The sequence below is a fragment of the Nannospalax galili genome, unplaced genomic scaffold (assembly GCF_000622305.1).
Source record: "Nannospalax galili isolate Female #2095 unplaced genomic scaffold, S.galili_v1.0 scaffold875, whole genome shotgun sequence".
In the NCBI taxonomy this organism is placed as follows: domain Eukaryota; kingdom Metazoa; phylum Chordata; class Mammalia; order Rodentia; family Spalacidae; genus Nannospalax; species Nannospalax galili.
The window spans coordinates 2,075,081-2,091,002 of NW_008337059.1; the positions used below are offsets into that span (position 1 = coordinate 2,075,081).

Below are 15,922 nucleotides of genomic sequence, written 5' to 3' on the forward strand. Positions count from 1 at the left end.
TCAATATAAAAAGATTAGACAATATGTCTCTAATCACCAAATATATACCAGCATTAATATTAAGCACATATTGTAGGTACATAGAGAAAATACTGAAAGAAAATCCAAAAATCATGCATAGTGCTTCCCTCTGAGTGGCTAGATTACTACAGGGGCTGATGTTCATCCTGGACATGGCACTGGGCACCTAGTTCTCATGACTCAATTGATCCTCACAAGGATCCTAAGATAAGCATTATTACCCTCATTTTGCAAATGGGAAAACTGGATCAGAATGATAAAGTAAACCTTCCCAAGTCTCATAATTCTTAAATGGCAGAGCTGAGATTCAAACCTAGGCCTGCCTGAAATGTGATTTTTATTTTCTTCCATTTGTTTTTCTATATGTGTGTGTGCTCTAGTTATTATAGGGAACGTATAATATTTATGTAGTCTGAAAAAGAAGCAATAAATATTTAGGGGACCTGGGGTCTGGTTATATGAGCGTGTTCCAGGGCTATTGTGTATGGATGGGTCAACCCGAGCCTAGGGCATCTGTCACTCCTAAGGCAGCCATTTGCTGTGCTGGCCCAAAAGGTACACTCTCTGACTTTTAAATACAGAGTCCTCCCTCTTGCAAAATAACAATATCTGACACCTACAGAAAGCATGACATGTACAGGGCACTGGCTAAGGGCTTTGCCTAGATACTTCATCAAGTCTCATCAGAACCTGATGAATTAAGCATCATAGTCTGCACTTTACAGGCCAGAAAACTGAGGTTGGAGTTAAGCTTACTGACCCAGGCCACAGCTCCAGAGGGTAGGGAGGGCTGGCTTTGGACCCACCTCCTTGGACATCTGATCTGAGTTGTTGAAGTCTGTGACTCACCACCTCCTATGGGCTGCTCTGCCTCTTTCTTCCTAGACATGCACATCCCCTCAGTTATCAAGTGTCCCATGGAAGGCCATCTAGACACCAAGGTAGCTACCATGGTCTGATAAGTGAGATGCTTATCCAGGCTTCAGGCTGGATGTCGACTGTACTTCATTGGACAGAAAAGGAAACTGAGGCTCCCTCAGCAAACCAGTGGTGAGAGCAGGACTGGGGTGGAGGCTATCTGGCCCCGCATCCTGTGGGCTGCCTCTGCTACTTTAAGACCTCCCTGGATCCCTTCTCTGCCCAATCTGCTGCTGCAAGAAGATCCGGCTTCCTCCACTAGGAGGCTTGCAGGATCCTTCAGTTGGATCTAGGATGCTCCTGAGCTGTCTGCCTTCTTCTCTAAGGTTTGCAAACTCAGCACCTGGCCAAGGACTCCTCCTGATACCAGCCCTCACTACTAGGCAAAGCATGGGATTTGCCTTTGGTTTGAACTCTGGCTCAAACTGTTACATGGTGCCCCACACAGGCACCTCTTTTGCAGGGTTCCCCTCCCAGAAAGAAACTAGAAGGAAGAACACTAAGAAACAGGCCCTTGCTGGTCACTTGAGACCAGCCATGACCCTATGGAGCAGCTCAGCAGGCCTGGGACACAGTGAGGCAGGCAGGCAGGCTCTGTTCCTACCCTACGGCTCTGGGGCCCTTAGGGGTTGAGCGGTCATAGCATGTAGTCCTTCCCTGACTGATGGGAAGCCAACAGACAGGCAGAGGGAGATGGTGGTAAGACCAGGTGTTGGGAAGGACTGAGGGAAGAGAACAGGAAGAGAGCTAGAAGCAGACAAGAAAGGCAAAACAGTGGGGAAAGGAACAGGGCAAGAAAGCCCCCAGCCTGCCAGATAAAAGGGGCAGGTGAACCCAGGAGTCCCATGCAAGGCAGATTTGAATGTAGCCCCCACTGACCTGGGACCTTGGGAGGATGGGGCAAGAGAAATTAATTGTGCTCTGGACAGCTTTGCCAAGCAAGTGGGAAGGAGGGATGGCAGGACAGTGGGAATTTAGAAGGCTAGACAGAGCTGAAGAGAGCATTCTGGGGGCCAGGCTAGCTTGAACAAAGGCCCAGTGGTAGGAGTGTTGTTGGGGGAATAGGATCAGAGCCTGGAAAGGGGAGCTGGGCCCAGCTGTCTGGGGTCTCCAAGGGAGGCTGGACAAGGCATCGTGGACAGAGGGGTGTCTGAGGAGCCAGGAAAACCAGAGCAGACATTACGGTGAAAAGACAGTGCAAGGAGCCATGAAAGCCACTTCAGGGGTGGCGTCTCCACAGTACTTGTTCTTAGAAGCCTTTTTTAAATTTCTCCTGGTTATATGAACAATGTGCATTGATTATAGGAAAATTAGACAATATAACAAATCATTAAAAGAAGTAAAAAAAATCACCCACAATCTCATTATAGTGTTGGAATGGTAAGTAAAAAATAAACATCTCCCCATTCACCCCAGCACCATTTGATTAATTTGTTCATGTTCCCTGAACCCCTACTAAGTTCAAGCAGTAACTAGACCAAAGCTTTGCCATCAGCACCATTGTATTCTAGTGGGAAGACAAGAAGCATGGAACATGTGATGAACAGAATAAATGGGTGACATGGACAATGTTAAGATATTAGGTGCTATGTAGAAAGACAATGCCACATAGGGAAGATTAGAAGGGGAAGGGGCGAGTAGCAATTTTCAAACATGAGACCCAAGCATTTAATATGCTTCCATCTCATGCATGGGGCACAATTATAGATATATCTACTTGAGAGGTTTTTTTAAACATAAATCATTATTCTTCCTCCACTTGTTTTATTCCTTCCCTGACAGTCCAGCCTGGCCACCCCTCCCAATCTGTGTACATGTCTTTCATTTTCTTCCAGCCCTGCAGAGTATTTCACTGTGTGGCAGCATTCATGATTTATTTACCAAGTCCCCTGTTGATGGACAGCTAGATTGCTTCCAGTTCTGAGCAGGTTGAGGTGAGAAGGGAGCTGTCTAGAACACAGATCCAAGAAAGGCTTGCTTTGGGGCTCTGTATGACTAAGAAACAGAGTAGGAAGCAGCTGTTCCCAGGAGCCAGATCCAGAGGGGAGAGGGCTGCCAGAAGCCCTCCCCCCAGCAAGCTCAAGACTACAACTCCCTACAGGCAACCCTATTCCTGTCCTCCCTCCATGCATCACTCCTTTCTGCCTCCTCCTGATGTTTCAGTAAGGTGTAGTGAATGGGTGTTGGTACAGGGACAGAGATGTGAATGCACATGTGTGCAGACAACCCCCTTAGCGCTTCTGTTCCACAGTGTACCAAGCTCAGAGCTGCACTTGCTGAGGCACACCTGCCTGCACTTGCCTTTCTGAATGCTCCAAGCCTTGCTAGGTCTGTGTGAGCAACACCAAGGACAGAGGACTCAGACCCTCACAAGTACTCCCTCCTCCCTCCCTAAAACCTGGGCTGTGCCACATCAGACAATAAAAACTCAGGGACCTTTTCTAACCTTGCTCTCTATGGACCTCCTGAGGGCCCACTCAGCTGTGCAGGTCACTTTGGGTCATGTTCCTTCTCAGCAGACCCTGCCCTCACTCAGGGGAACACCAGCCACATTCTGCAAGTTCCCGGCAGCTGCCCTAGCCTGTCCCTGCCCCTCCTGGGTGCAGACTGCCTGCTGGCTTTATAAATAAGGCTTTCTGTTTATAGTGTTGAGTGCTGCCCACCCAGCCCCCGACATGGCTGCTCCTAGATTGCCTCACCACCAGTGGGCTGAGTCAGTGCAGTACCAAACCCAGCAGATAAAAACAAGTGCTGATGATCTACTTGCCCCCACCTGTCTCTGCTGTGGTCACCCACTCAGGCTCCCCCACCCCATGTATTGATGGCATCACACACACACACACACACACACACGCACGCACATGTACACACACACACACACACACTCACACACACACACACACCTTCCTTTTTTTGTATGTATATGCAAATACATTTATACATATAAACTGATATACTCATGATGAGCTCTCACTCCATGGGGATATCATAGATAGATAGATAGATAGATAGATAGATAGATAGATAGATAGATAGATAACACACACACACACACACACACACACACACCTTCCTTTCAGTTAATTGTTTGCAGTGACTCAGAGCTGCCTCCAAGCCGGCTGGTGCTCATTTAGGGAAAGGAAAATTCAGTGGCCCACATAAAAATGGCTTTATTAAAGTGCAAAAATATTCCACCAACTGTATTCCCACCATCTGTTTTGCTTGTACTTCTAAAAAGTGCAATTCTGTGTGCCTCCTTGGCCTTTGTCCTTTCAAAGCTGCCAGAGGCAACTCCCTGCTGCTCCTGACCTGTCTCTGCTGGTTAATGGACCCCTCCTGGGCAGACCCCTCCCTGTACACAGGCCTGGCAGACTGGCTGCCTCAGAGGCTGGGAGCCAGGCCCTTCAGTTGTACAGCTTTGGGAACACTGGAGATGTCTCACCAGCAGCCTGAGGCTGAAGTTTCTACCTGTCAGAGGATAGGAGCCTGGGGTCCAGCCCTAGCTCAGACATCCCCGAGTTACTTCATACCTTACCTCAGTGTCTACATCCAGAGAATGAGTATGAAATGCCCACCTCACAGATACAAAGGCTCCAAAGTCCCTCCCTTGTTCCTGTTCCCCAACCACATCTAATGACATCCTTACACTGTGCTTCCCCCATGTTGAACTTCTGCGTCTTCAAACGCAACTTGCTTTTCACACCTGTGTCTTATTCCAAGCTGTTCCCTCTGCCTGGAATCCTCCTTCCTTTCCCTCTCTGCCTTGTAAACTTGTTTTTCCTGTACAACCAAATGAAACCACTTTCTTACCAAGTGGTACCAGTCCCATTGCAGACCTTCCCCACATATTACAATATCATTTGTGTTCATTGTACCCACAGTAATCAGTTATTTCCAAATTAGTCTTGACTCCTATTCATTCAGTGCTGAATCCCAGAATGGCACAGATACAGACTCTGGAGTCACACAGGCCCTAGGTAAGTGACTGGGCAATTTGCCTGGTCTCTCCAAGTCTCAGTGTTCTCATCTAAGATAAAGATTATAGAGCTAGCACCTTCTGCATGGAGGTGTGATAATGTGATGTGTTAACACCATGAAGCAGCTCGGTCCAGTCTGGGCATGCTGTCACTGTTACTGTCAACACTAAGACTGATGCTGACAACGGCACCAGTGATAGGTGATCAGTGGGGCAGTATTCATATTCCAGGGCAGAAGAGTTGTGATGCCCAGGACACTGGGGTCCTGAACCAGCACCCCCATCTTTCCAACAAAGAAACTGAGGCCTGAGGAGGATGGTTTATTCATCTAACAACCCCTCCCTCCTGGTCTAGAGGGAGGAGCTGGCCCACAGCCATGTGCCCCAGTGCAGGCTGCAAATTTGATAGTCTATGAATATTCCTCAACTCTGAGTTATTTGTGGCTTCAGTCAGGCTGCAAAATGTATTCATGGAGCTGTTCTGTTGGCTTAGGTGAGAAACACTTGCTTTTGTCTCCTTTCTTAGTGGAAAATGTTTGCTTTTCACATGTGCCATTTAATTTAGGCACTGTATATCCTAAAAATGCCAAAGTTCATGTACCTCAAGATTCTGCTTCAAAACAGAAAACTCTGTAGTTGGCCCTCCCCAATCCCTCTTTCACTCCCTGCCCCAAGAGTGCAGGAGTGGGGCAGTCAGGCCTGCAGAGAATCCTCCTCTGGCTAGATGAAGCAACACTCAGAGTCAGAGGCTCTGTAAGGAGAAGCAGAGCTGTGAGTGCAAGCCCTGCCCTCTGAGCCTCTCCCATGACTGGTCCTGCTGTGGTCCTCTGGTCCCCAGGGGAGACACTGCTCTTCCTGGGACTCTTCCAGAGTGTGGGAGCTAGCCCTGCCCAGCAGCAGCAACACTGTACCATCCCCATTAGACCTCTTGAAGGACAAGAGAAGGACAAAGAAACCACAAGTAGGTGTGACTGGTATAGTCTCTTTTGACTGGAAACCAGAGGGATGCAGCAAGGCCCTTCCTTCCTCACACAGCTCTCCTGGTTCTACCCACCATGGACCTCTACACACAGGAGTCTATGCTAGATTCTCCTAAAAGTCTGCTTGAGGCTTCCAACTGGCTTGGCTATGAAAATATATACATGCCCCTACTAAAATATCAAAATATCTCAGACATCCCTCCTCTCCCATTGTAGCTATCATGTCGTGACCAAAAGCCAATGTGAATTGACCAGCATGTCTACATGTAATTTGTTTTCCAACGGTATCGCACACATTAGGAAAAAAAGAGTCATGCATACACATGGTGATATGTTCTTTATTCACCCAGGAATGATGCTTGCATGGAGCATGTGGACTTAAGAGTCTCCTGCAGGACCCTGTATTCCCAGAACACTTGCCCCATCTGATCAGGCCTGGTGGGTGACCAGGAGGGATCTGATCGCTCCTGCCTTGGGTGTGCTGAGCACTGCCTTCCTTCCCAGGTGACCAGAGAAAGGCCTCTCCCTAAAGATGAGGCCATCCACTCCAACTCCCACCCCATTACCATTTAGATCTTGCCATAGGACTAGTCTGCTTCCTTGTGCAGGAGTCAGACAGACCTTGACAATGCCTAAACAGTTAACCAATCTTTTCACCTGCTTATTACCATTGACATAGCACACTGCTCCAGGGATGTGTGCAATAGATTGGCTGTGAATATCGTCTGAGCTTTACCACTATCTTTTGTAAGCATCTCAGGTCTGCAGAATGGCCTTTCTTGGGTACCCTATGCCCCATCTTTTCTAGATCTTTATTTACAGCTCCGCTCAAGTGCCTCCTCCCCAGGAGGCTTTCCCCTGACCACTGAACAGAAGGACCTTGGCCAGCCACCAGGTCCTCTTTACTCTGATGCTGCTCCCTTTTTGCTTTCTTCACAAAGCTTGTCAATATCTGAAATAATTGATTTGTTCATCTGTTCACTTACCTCCCCAATGGAGAGTGGTTGCCCATGGGAATAAGGACATTCCCAGTGACAAAAAGAAGGCCTATCTCTTAGTAATGCTCCATAAATACACATATAAGATACATGTCCAAGAGACCATAACAAGTTGGCTGCAATGCTAGGATTTGTCCCCAGGTCTCCCAACCACCTGATCCCTACCATGTTCTTTCCAGCACATCAGGAAAGTGATAGAGTCAAGACTTGAACCCAGTCAGGCTGAAGCAATGGCTCAGCGGTTAAGAGCATTGTCTGCCCTTGCCGAGGTACCTGGGTTCAGTTCCCAGCACTCACATGGGGGCTAACAACTGTCTGTAACTCCGGTTCCATCTGACACCTTCTTCTGACTTCTGTGGACATTGCACGACATGGGTACATTTACATATATGTAGGCAATACACTCATATACATAAAACAATAATAAATTTTTAAAAACTTTTTTTGTCTTTTTGAGACAGAGTCTTCCTGTAGCCCCAGCTGTCCTGGAACTCACTATGTAGACCAGGCTTGCCTCAAACTCACAAAGATCTGCCTGCCTCTGCCTCCCAAGTGCTGGAACTAAAGGCGTGCGCCACCACGCCTGGCCCAAATTTCTTTATAAATAAAATGCCCGGAGCTTTTTCTATTTTTAAATTTTGTACCATTTAACTTAAAAATTGTTACTAAAAGCCGGGCAAAATATTTTTTTTAAAAAAAGATTTGATGCCTCACCTGTTGGCTAAAATGAAAATTCTCCATTCTGGTAGCTACTAGCCATATGTGGCTTTTGAGGTGCACATTAAATTAAATGTCAAATTCAGTTCTTCAGTCACCATAGTCCCACATGTGGCCAGTAACTAGCACATTGGATAGGGCAGACACCAAGTATTTCCATCACTGAAAAGCAGTCTGTTGGGCAGTGTGGCCCCAGGAGGAGCCACCTCAAATGTATCTTACTCATTTCCCCAGTCCTTAGAAGAGTGCTTCATTAATTAAAATCTTTGTTAAATGAGTGAAAGCATGTATGCTGGTACTCTGAGAGTCCCTCTCACCTCTGCTTCTGACCTCTCTCCTTCCTCCCACAGGAAGGGACGAAGCCAGCAGTGTGGAAGTGACATGGCCAGATGGCAAGATGGTGAGCCGCAGTGTGGCCAGTGAGGAGATGAACTCGGTGCTGGAGATCTTGTACCCCCGGGATGAGGACAAACTTCAGAAGCCGGCTCCACTGGAGGTGGGCCAAGGCATCTGGGCTTCATAGTTAGAAAAAACAGGTCCCACCCATGATCCAAGGGTGAATCTGTAGACTCGCTCTCTAAAATGATGGAGGTGCTCTCTGCAAAGGGCAGGCTTCAGATGGTAGCTCCATTTGTAGTTTTGCAACACTACCACACCCACAACTTTTTAGCATCTCACAGAATCCTGGAGAGTTGGTAGGGTATGGATTTTTGTATCCATTTTACAGAGGAGGAAGACAGAGGTAGAGAGGGAACCCAAGCTGGCTAAGATTATATAACCAGTTGTGCACCAGGTTAAGAGATGATCCCTGGTCCCTTGCTGTCCTTATGGTATTCTCTAAATATCTGAAGAGGCTTCCTGTTGCCCTAGGGTGAGGCACAGACCACACAGAAGGGTTCTGGAGGTTCTTGAAGGCACAGCTCTGAAGCTTCTGGTCTAGCTCAGGTACCCAGATCCCAAATGCAGAGAAAACAACAGGAGTTTGAATTACATCTCTTCTTGCCCTCCCCAGCCCCAACACCATTTCTATTCTTAGTGTAAGGCAAAGACTTTAGAGGGAAAGGGCTCCCCTCTGACCTGGGTTAAGGGCACCCCTCTTGCTGTAGTCAGGAGACAACTGCTCTGTGATAGTGACTAGGAGGGGACCAGAGATGGAGTGAGCCTCTCAACTCATAAGTGTCTCTGCTTCTGCCCACCTTGCAGTGCGGTCAAGGATTCTCCCAGCAGGACAATGGCCACTGCATGGGTGAGTTGCCTGCAGGCACCAGGGGTTGGGACAGAGACTGGGATCTCCCTGGGGCATATCAACTTGACCTGTGACAAGGCCCAGGATACAGACAGGAGCTAGAAAAGCAGGGAGAAGAAGATGCTATTGGTCTCTGGGACTCGATTCCAAGACAGCCACCCTGTGACTCACCAAGGTGGGAACAACATCAGCAACTACAGGCTGACCCACTGCACTACTGGGCATTGGCAGTGCCTCCCTGCCACGAATATCAGAGTATGAGCCTGGGGGAGGACACACACTGTCACATAGAAACTGAGACCATGGTGGGTAAGCTTCACCCTGGTAGAGGAGAGCAGCAACACATCACAGCCAGCCAAAGGAGCAGCCAATGTGGGGATTAACATATGGGTACAGAGGTGACTGTGGGAGTCATTTGGACAAAACTCTGTAGCATGTGATTACAGTCCAGGTAGGAAATTGCAGTCTGGTATAGTACAAGGGAGGCAAGTAGCTTCCAGATAGAAGCTCCCCAAGAGTCCAGTGACATTCTAAAGTTCCCCAGGGGTCTATAATGTGAAGGGGTCAGTCTAGTAGTGCAGTGTTCAGAAGATCTCCAACCCAATGTCTTGCATCCTGGTGATCCACAGTGAGGAGTCAAGCCAAGGATCCTTCCTTCCTTAGACCCCAGTCTGTGAGAAAACCAGCCCAGACCCTTCCTTTGTGGCGCTCCCAACTACATGAATGGCCACATAGGAAGAGCTAAAGACCACACATGGGATCAGGGATGGGATGGGCAGTGGCAGCACCAAGAGAGATGCTAAGCTAGTGCGAGAAGATCCTGGATTCCTAGAAAGCAGCCTAGAGAAGTCAAGGTCAAAGTGGGACCTGAGGGATGATGAGTGGGGCAGCCATAGAGATGAGAGGTAGTGTGCCCATGGAGGACCCTGCTGGGCACAAGACTACAAAATTAGGAACCAGAAGAGCATGAGAGTTGGGGTTGGCTAGAGGAAGACATGACTCCCCTATACTTTGCATGTCCCCACTCTGGCCACATAAGTGTCCCCCACCCTGGCCACATAAGTGGACAGCACAGGCACATGAAGCTCAGGCTCCTCTGCATGCTGAGAGGATCCTTTGAGATACCTGGCCTAGCCCATGCCTCCTTTCCATCATCCAGCAGGCACTGGTGTACCTCCTACATGGTACCAAGCACCATGCCAGGTTCTGGGGATGCAGCCAAGTGCCTTCTCTGAGGGACACCCATTCTAGTATAAAGGGACAGATGTCAAACACTGGACTCTACAGCAGGAAAAAGTGAATTAAGAACCCTGTAAGCAAGATGCTTTTGGGAGACTCTCTGGGCAGAGAAATCAGAAGGCTACTGGTGAAGGGACCTTTAAACAGAGACCCCAAAGATTAGAAGGACCAGCCCCAGAAAGAACTGAGAGGTGAGCTTTCCTGGAAAAGGAAGAACAGGACAGACAGCATGAGGTTGGACAGGGCTGAATGTCAGAGGTGACATTATGACTGAGTGTAGAGGGGATAGCACCAGGTCAAGGAGGGACCTGAGGCTCCAGGAAGGAGACTGGATTTTGTTCTTAGGGCCCTTGGAAGCTAAGCAGGAGAGTGACCTGATGCAATTCACATTTTTAAAAGATCACTCTGGCTGCTGAACTGCAGGCTGGATTGGAGGGAAGCGTGGAAGCCAGGAGGCCAGTAAGGCAGCCGCTGCAGAAATCCAGGCAAGAGACTGTGGGGGCTGGGACTAGGGTGGTGGCAGAGGAGTAAGGAAGGTGGACAGACGAGAAGTGTACTGTGGGGCAGAATGGACAGGAAATGCTGTGGGATTGCACCCTGGGGTGAGGACAAGGGAGGATTTGGGAATCACTCTGATTTCTTCTGACATTGCTGAGTGGCTGGTGGAGGCATTGATGGAGCTGTGGAAGATGGAAGCAGGGGACAGAAGAGGTTTAAGGGCTGAGGGAAATCAGAGTTCCATTTTGGACATGATTAGTCTGAGGTGTGTATTAGACATCCAGGTGGAACTGCCAAGTAGGTCGTTGGTGATTGGATTCATGAGCTTGGAGCCCAGAGGAGAGGTTATGGCTGGAGGAAGGAAGTTTGCAGTCATCCACATATAAAAGTTTATCTAGAGAAAGTGCAGTGGCTAAAAGAGTCCCAGGACTGAACCTGAGCTCTCCCAACATGCAGCAGTCAAGGACAGGAGGAGCCAGCCAAGGGCACTGAAGTAAAGAAATAGGCCCAGCAAGGAGAAGGACATGCCCAAGGTCACAGGGCAAGTGGGAAGACAGATCCTAAGCTAGGACCCACTGCCCACACCTCCCTAGTGAGTAGTTCCTCTTGCCTTGCAGACACCAATGAATGCATCCAGTTCCCATTTGTGTGCCCTCGAGACAAGCCTGTGTGTGTCAACACCTACGGAAGCTATAGGTGCCGGACCAACAAGAGGTGCAGTCGGGGCTATGAGCCCAACGAGGATGGCACGGCCTGTGTGGGTGAGTGGGACCCTGACCACATTCAGTAGCAAAGGGAAGTTGCCTTCTACTTGGGGGCTCTGGGTGGGTTCCAGATCATGGTTTTTGTCCCCTGCTTCCCCTGGATGAATAGAGGCTCCTAGACTCACATTAAGTCTCCTGGGGAGACCATGTCAGACTTGGAGAAGCCCCATCACTATAGCCCCTCCTGAAGGGCCCAGGGGTGCTGTATCCTGGCCTGAGGCTATCGCTCTTCTCGCAGCTCCTACCGGGAGGTTAGCCTGTATTTTTGTAGCAGGTGTTCCTACCGGGAGGTCAAACTGTATTTTTGTAGCTGGGACATAAACTAGCTCCTCTGAGTCACTTTTGGCTGAATTTCTGAACTGGTCTTTGTCTTCTTCTTCCCACACTCCTTCCTCCACCCCCAACCCACCCTTTCTCTTCCCTGTTTTCTATCTCCTTCCCTCTCCATTTTGCAGCTCAAGTGGCCTTTTTAGGTGGGTATTCTTCAGCTGCCTTTAGAATCTCTGAGCCTCTCTCTCAGGCCTCATATCTTTCTCTAGGCCTTGGACTTTGCCTTCAGCTATATGCACTTTAAATCCCATCAATAAAGAAAAAAAAAAAAACTAACAACCTTTGTGGAAAACTATATCTCTCCTGCTGCCTATATCTCTCCACACCCACTAGATTCTGCTTCTGAATGGACAGCAGGGGTGGCCATCTTTGAAAAGGGGAGTTCGGGAGATACTGATGGAACCATAGTTGTTTGTGAAGCCTTTCTTTGCATGTTTTCTGAGAAAACAAAAGGAAAGTCTCCCTTGTACCTCATCTAGCCTTCCTCATTGCTTCCCAAGAGCTAAGATAGTCCAATCATTTCTGTATCCTTGTAAGCTTCTTATTGTGCCCTTAACAAAGATGGCTTCCAGGTGGTTGCTTGCTCAGTTGATTCAATAATGTATCATGTGCCTGCTGATTTGGCCTGTGCTGTTGCTGCTTTGTACACCCTGACTTCCCATGGTCGTGAAAGCTTTTCTGGGATTGGTGATGGTGATGGGAAAAGAAAGGGTAACCCTTTGGGACTGCTGATAAAAATGCATACGTTTGAACTTGCTAAGTCTTCCAGCCTCTTTTCTGGAGAAATTATGCCAATAAACTCTCTGCTGGTTATTAGCACCTAGCTAGTTGGGAAAAAAGGGAAAAAGTGTGTCTGAGCAAGTACATACTGTTGGAATGCTGAATTTGTTGTGCCCTTCCACCAGAAGGAGCATGAATTAAGCAAATCATGTTATAAGGAAAGAGGCAACCTCTGGCACAAGTGATATGGTTTGGGTGTGTGCAATACTTGGAAGACCAGGGCTTGGACTAAGCAAAGCATCTGGAATGTGTAAGGGGCAGACACAGAGGCAGCGCTCTGGCCAGTGTACCTTGGGGGAGTCATTTTGCTCTGGGCTTTCATACCCTTATCTAAATAACAAGAGAGCTGGGTGAACGATATCCCTATACCCTCTTTGCTCTCTGACTCCTCCATGTGCGGCTGGACATAGACATGGCTAGTCTCCAGCTGTCCTGATTTCTAAAAAGAACCTAGCAACTCACCTTTTGCAATATTCTCAGGAACCTGGACGCTCCTGTAGCCAGAGCCCTCTTTGAGAATGATGTAACACCACAGAATATGCTCATGACCAACCTCCGGCAGTGAAGGCATGTTATAAATCACAGATATATTCCTCATGTGGGGAAAAAAAAGTTCCTCCAAGATATAATAAAATCATGCGTAAGAATGCAGCAAGCCTTTTAAAAACATATTTAACAAAAAAACTATCCCTTTCTGATATCATAATAATACTCCCAATAAATCACAAAATATGAATTCCTTGTAGCTAGAGCTGTTTTTACACTCGGAACAGGAGCTTAAATGAAAAGCTTTAAAATGAAAACAGCCACAATTTCTCAGAGAAGCATATAACAACTTAAAAATCGCTCCACTTTTACAAGTCCCATTCCTGTATATTGACAGAGAATTAAAGATCTGAATGGGCCCCAGAGATGATGCTCAGAGAGATGTAGTGATCAAGGTCACTCTGTCCAAGGTCATGGAGCCACTGGTTCCCAAACTAGACCTAGAGCCCTTTCCCACCACACCATCTTGTCAGAGTGTGACAGACAGCTTTGTCACTACTCAGACTTTTCCCTAATCATTCCAGAAGCTGCTGCCTTTTTAGAAATGAACCAGTGGATCTAAGACAGTGAGATAAGGAAAACCCAGAGCCCACAGAGGACTGGTTCCGAATGCAGGGATAGTGGTAAATAATAAGATAACAGGCTTCATTGACTGACCACACACAACAGCAGGAGAAATGACGGCTAGGACAACCAATGAGACAGTTGGCCAAGGACATCGGGAGCTTCAGAGTGACAGCCAACTTCAGAGGATGTGTGAGTCCCCCTGCACATTGAGTTTCATGTCACAGAGTCTGCCTGTGCCATTTCATTCTACCTGGTGGGTGGATCAGATGAGTTACAAAGAGAAGTTCAAGACTCCCTAGCTGTTCAGAGCATACTCATGGCTGCAAGGCTTTCCACATGATTCATTCATTCAGCAACCCATGTTCTGCACTAGGTCCTGAGCAGGGCCCTAGGCATGCAACTGGGAGTGAATAACATGGCTGCTGCCCCTAGAACTGCCTTCCCTCCAGCCAGGTGGAAGAGCCAAGTGCAAAGGTATAAGGGGACACAGAAGGCCTTTCTGAAAAATCTAGCTAGAGTCTGGGATTACTGCACCAGGAAGCAAACTCCACACATTCACCCATTCATCCATTCATTTGTCCATGTATTCATTTTGCAAGCATTCACTGAGAACCTCCTCTGTGATTAGCATGTGGTTATTCTCATGAGAAAGGTGACAAGCTCCAATGAGAAGGTGAAGTTTCCTGCACCCAAGATGCTTATACTGGGGGGAAAAAATACAAGGCTAAACTCTATGGAGGATAGGCAGCTTTGCCTGCCCCCAAGCATGTGTCCATGTGTTCTGAGCCAGGTACCTCAAGCTCAAGGCCTTCATCTTTACTACCGTCTATCTTTACTACCGTCTATCTGTCTTTTCTCTGTCTCGTAGCCCCACTTGTGCGCCTGACATCTTTTTTGAGTTATGCTGGGCTTGAAGCTGTAGCAAAACCAGCATAGACCAGGGCAGTTTAACTCACAGTCCACTCCAGCTGAGCCGGAAGTGGGCCCATTACCAGACTTCCCACTTTTCAAGAAAACCCCATAATAACAGCAGCAATAATACCATTTTTTACCATCTCTGGTACAGCCTATCCCCAGGAATGGTCCTCACAGGATGACAACAGTAGCTTTCAGCGAGTGTGGCATATCTAGGTTGGATCTAAACTCTTGACAAGAATCAACTCACTTAATCTTTACCACAATCCTTAGGGGAATGTGCTATGATTATCCTGGTTTCATGGGTAAGCTAAATGGTTCCTTGGGGTCACACAGTTGGAACAGGCAGAAGTGGGATGGGGTCCCAGACAGTCTGGCTCCTCTACCTGTATACTAAATGGCCACTCCTGCCCACTTCATCCAGGTGACCAACTGGTTTGTACAAAAGCCACAATATCTCCCACTACCCAGAGTCAAGGGCTGGGTGGGAAGGGAGAAACAGGGTCCCTAGAGGGATGGGCTCTAAAGCAATCTTACCGAGGTCATGTCAAAGCCTACAGGAAGAGCTGGGCATACCCACGTGGAAAGTGCCCTCATCAGGCAAGCCTGGCCACTGCCTCCAACACAGAGTGGAGAATCCCCCACCAGCTGCCTGCTCTGCTCTGGGAAGGTGCCATTCTGAAGGCCAGGAGTTTGATTATGAGTCACTCTGGCTGCTATGGCCCCCTCCCAGGGCTTGAGCACCACACTCGGACCAATGCTGCTGGACCATGGCCCAAGCAAGATTTCCATTCCAACCTCCAAGATCTACATGGAGACAAGTGAAGAACACTTCATTTTCTCGGGGATCTAAATGAGCTTGTCCAGAGATTCAGACTCCCAGCCCAGGAAGCAAGCCAAGTCCCTCCCCGTGCCTCCCTCACCAGGGTCGCCCATGTCTCATTCCTTTTGTGAAGCCAGTACCCAAGCCACAGGGGCCAGAAACCTGCCAGAAGCTGATGCTGTGTCTCCTTGGCAACAGGCACACCCTGGAAGGAGGAAGAAGGAGGGCAAGAGAACTAGGACTGGTTAACATGACAGATAATGCCATTGTCCCCACCCTCAGCTGCTCTGTTCTCTTAAGGGCTACTGCAGAACAATGCAGTGGTCAGAGGGTAGGCCATCAGGGGAGAAATGAGAAGCAAGAAGAGAAAAGAGCATCCTTGGGGGAAGGAGCTAACATTTACAGACTGCCCACCATATGCCAAGAGCTTTACATACATGTCTCCATTAATCCTTACACCATCCCACAAGGCAAATGTTACTAATCTATTACCAAAGAAACTGAGGCTCAGGAAGAATAAGTTGCCCAAGATCACAGCTAGCTGAACTATAATTCAAACCTGAAACTGTCTACTCCACAACTTGTTGGACTCTTAAGCCTTGTG

The 15,922-nt window shown here is 48.2% G+C and overlaps 1 protein-coding gene across 1 annotated transcript in view; it reads left to right on the top strand.

The window, feature by feature from the left end:
- Crtac1 (cartilage acidic protein 1) overlaps positions 1–11,963 on the top strand; it is a 150,933-nt gene extending 138,970 nt beyond the window's left edge. The window contains exons 12-15 of the mRNA XM_008831961.1: positions 7,961–8,106; positions 8,814–8,856; positions 11,211–11,354; positions 11,813–11,963. Coding sequence (XP_008830183.1) covers positions 7,961–8,106; positions 8,814–8,856; positions 11,211–11,354; positions 11,813–11,931 — 452 coding nt within the window. The 3' untranslated portion in view covers positions 11,932–11,963. The remainder of the gene's footprint in view (positions 1–7,960; positions 8,107–8,813; positions 8,857–11,210; positions 11,355–11,812) is intronic.
- Positions 11,964–15,922: the final 3,959 nt, after the last annotated feature.